This window comes from Ranitomeya variabilis, chromosome 3, assembly GCF_051348905.1.
Source record: "Ranitomeya variabilis isolate aRanVar5 chromosome 3, aRanVar5.hap1, whole genome shotgun sequence".
NCBI lineage: Eukaryota > Metazoa > Chordata > Amphibia > Anura > Dendrobatidae > Ranitomeya > Ranitomeya variabilis.
The window spans coordinates 573,767,998-573,770,991 of NC_135234.1; the positions used below are offsets into that span (position 1 = coordinate 573,767,998).

General features: G+C 45.1%; 1 protein-coding gene across 1 annotated transcript; it reads right to left on the minus strand.

The window, feature by feature from the left end:
- Positions 1-983: 983 nt before the first annotated feature.
- On the minus strand, positions 984-2,749 carry LOC143816625 (uncharacterized). The gene is made up of 3 exons (XM_077297243.1): positions 2,441-2,749; positions 2,203-2,359; positions 984-2,081 (listed from the first exon to the last, which is right to left on the minus strand). Exons 1-3 carry the CDS (start codon positions 2,553-2,555, stop codon positions 1,148-1,150), a joined length of 1,206 nt encoding a protein of 401 aa, XP_077153358.1. The 5' UTR covers positions 2,556-2,749; the 3' UTR covers positions 984-1,147.
- Between the last annotated feature and the right edge of the window lie 245 nt (positions 2,750-2,994).

Consider the following 2,994-nt stretch of genomic DNA (forward strand, 5'->3'; position numbering starts at 1 on the left):
TTTTGTATTTTTTTTATAAAGTATTGTCTTTTCTTTTTGTTAACAGATTCCTTGCAACTGGAGAGTCCTTCTCATCCCTCCATTTTCAATTTCGACTTGGGATATCCACCATCTCGGGGATCATCAGAGATACCTGCCGGGCATTGTGGGAGTGCCTACAAGTGGAATACATCCCAGAGCCATCACAGGAGAGGTGGCTGGAGATCGCCCAAATTTTTCATCAGATTTGCCAGTTTCCAAATTGTGTTGGAGCAGTTGATGGAAAGCACATAAGGATCGTCAAACCTTCAGGCTCTGGGTCACAGTTTTATAACTATAAGAAGTATTTCTCTATTGTGTTGATGGCCATAGCTGACGCACAATGCAAGTTCATCGCTGTGGATATAGGTGCGTATGGACGTGCAAATGATTCACAAATCTTTAAAAATTCACCAATGGGGCGCCGTTTATATGGAGAGACATTTGATTTTCCGCCCCCTAGACCTCTCCCTGGAACCACCGGTCCACCGTTACCATTTGTTTGTGTTGGAGATGATGCCTTCCAGCTTTCCCCACATTTGCTTAAACCCTTTGGAAGTAGTGGACTGACCCAGAGGAAGAAAATTTTCAATTACCGTTTAACCAGAGCACGCAGAGTAGTGGAATGTGCCTTTGGCATCCTAACTGCCAAATGGAGAGTGCTACTAACTGCCATTAAACTGCAGACTGAAACTGTCGATGATGTGGTCAAAGCGTGCGTTGTCCTGCATAATTTTGTTCTATCAAAAGAACAAGTTTCCCTGGAGGATAATGTTTCAGAAAGCACCTTACGGGATTACGAAAACCCCACTTTTCGCAGTCCAGTTGCAGTCTGCAGAATGCGGGACAGTTTTGCAGACTACTTCATGTCTCCTGCAGGATCAGTTGACTGGCAGTATGAAATGGTGTAAAAAATTTATTTATTTTTATACTTGTAAAAATACCAATTTTTGTTTGCATACAAAATCTTTTTACTTTAATGCAGCATTGTATGTTTTGCAACGGTACCCTTTAAACACTGTTAATGTTACTATTGCCATAACCTTGGTGACTTAAAAAATTAAAAGAAAAAAAAAAAGAAAGACAATAAAAAATTTTTTAAACCAAACAACTGTTTATTTATTGACTTTTACAGATTCTCATAGTTTTGGGTGGAGATAGTAGCGGAGGGGCTGACAGGCGGGCGGACCACGTCGAGAGTGGGGGACAGGACATCACGGGGAGGAACAGAAGTGGAATGGGTGGTGAAAACATGAGGTTGTGTAGAGACTTGAGGTGCAGATGTGGTGTGTGTGAGGTATGAAGGTGTTGCTGGGATTGATAACGGAGAAGTTAAAGGGGAAGAATGGAAGGGGGACGTTAAAAACTGGGAAAGACTAAGGGGGGAAGGAACAAATGACGAAGGAGTAGAATGGACGGGAGGAGGACGTACAGGAGGAGGACGGATGGGAGGATAGACGGTGGATTGAGAGGGGAAAGGTGTTGACACATGAAGGGTAGGTGGAGGGGCATGGGATATCGCCTGCGCTAGAGCAGTGTGGCAGCCTTGCATCACATGCATCTGCAGGTCAGGAGTTAGATTTTCCATGTGCCTGAGGACCGCCTGAAAAAAACAGTGCCTTGGTGACTGGTTTGCATCTGATTGCATCCTATCAAGACGACTGCTGAGTTCAAGTATGCTTTTGTTAAGCATATTGTACCCAGCAGACGTTTGCTCACTCAAAAGCTTGATGGCACTGTGAAAGGATGCATTCAGATGCAAAAAGTCAGGCGCATAGCTCCTTTCCTGACCTCTCTGGCGCTGCCGTCCTGACCACAAAGTTGGTCTAGAAGTTGCGGCAGTGGCAGAGGGGTGGGGTAAAGGGAACTCTAACTCATCACCTGCAGCTTCAAGTGACGAAGTCCGCCCTGCTGCTCCAGCGCTGGTGGATGAGGCTGAGGGATCAAACAAAAGGGTAGGTGCAGAAACAGAGGGGTCGACGTGGTCCCCGGTGGCGGACTCTCGAGGGATCGCTCCAGAGGGCTGCAACTCTGATGCAGGCTCCCGAGTGCTGCAGAAAGTGCTGTTAAAGAAGAAGAAAAAAAATATTAGTATCTTTATATTACAATTGCCCTTACTGCAAAAAAATTGAAGGTTACACATTTTTTCAGTTTGACTGAAAATATGTGGTGTTGAATATTTACCTTCTGCTCAGCAGCGTCGACCGTAGGAACGACAGGGCTCTGGCATGTTTGTATCTGCTCCTGCGTCCTCTAGATCCACTCGGGGCCTGCATCTCCTTATTAAACTCCCTCTTGAAGCGATCCCTGATTGACCGCCACCGCACGATAATCCTGTTACCTGGAAAGAGATAGCAAAAATTGGTTACTATACACCACATTAAATCATGCTAAAATAAGGTTATGAAGTGTGAATACTTACGCGCTAGATCCTGGGCCCCAGCATCGAGTTCCTCCCAGTTATCCATAACAGCACTGCACACTTCCTCCCATAGCCGTCGGGTGATTAACTGGTCAGCATGGCGGCGGTCCGACATGTTCCACAGCGGCTCCCTACTTTGTACTGCTTCGATGAGGGTGTTCACATCGATGCCCTCCTCTTCATCATCTTGTTCGGGAGCACGCTGTGAAGCCTACGAAAAATATAACAATAAAAAGGGAAAGATTACAACACATGAATTTTACATTTTACTACACAACAAAACAAAAAGGAACTTACTCTTCGGCGACCGCCGCGATTATCATTCCGACGACTATGGGAGGTGCTTTGAGGAACTCTATGTCGAGCCCCGGATTGTGAGGACTAATAAAAAAAATTAAAAAAAAAAAAATTAATAATGTTCTTAGATTGAGGCATATGTATTGTGTGTGCTGTCATGAATGTTTGTGTTGGGTGTAGTGCATTGTATGTGAGGATCGGTCTGTTCAAAACTTACACTATGCGCTCCCGCTCCTTGTCTTTCTCCACCCTGTCCG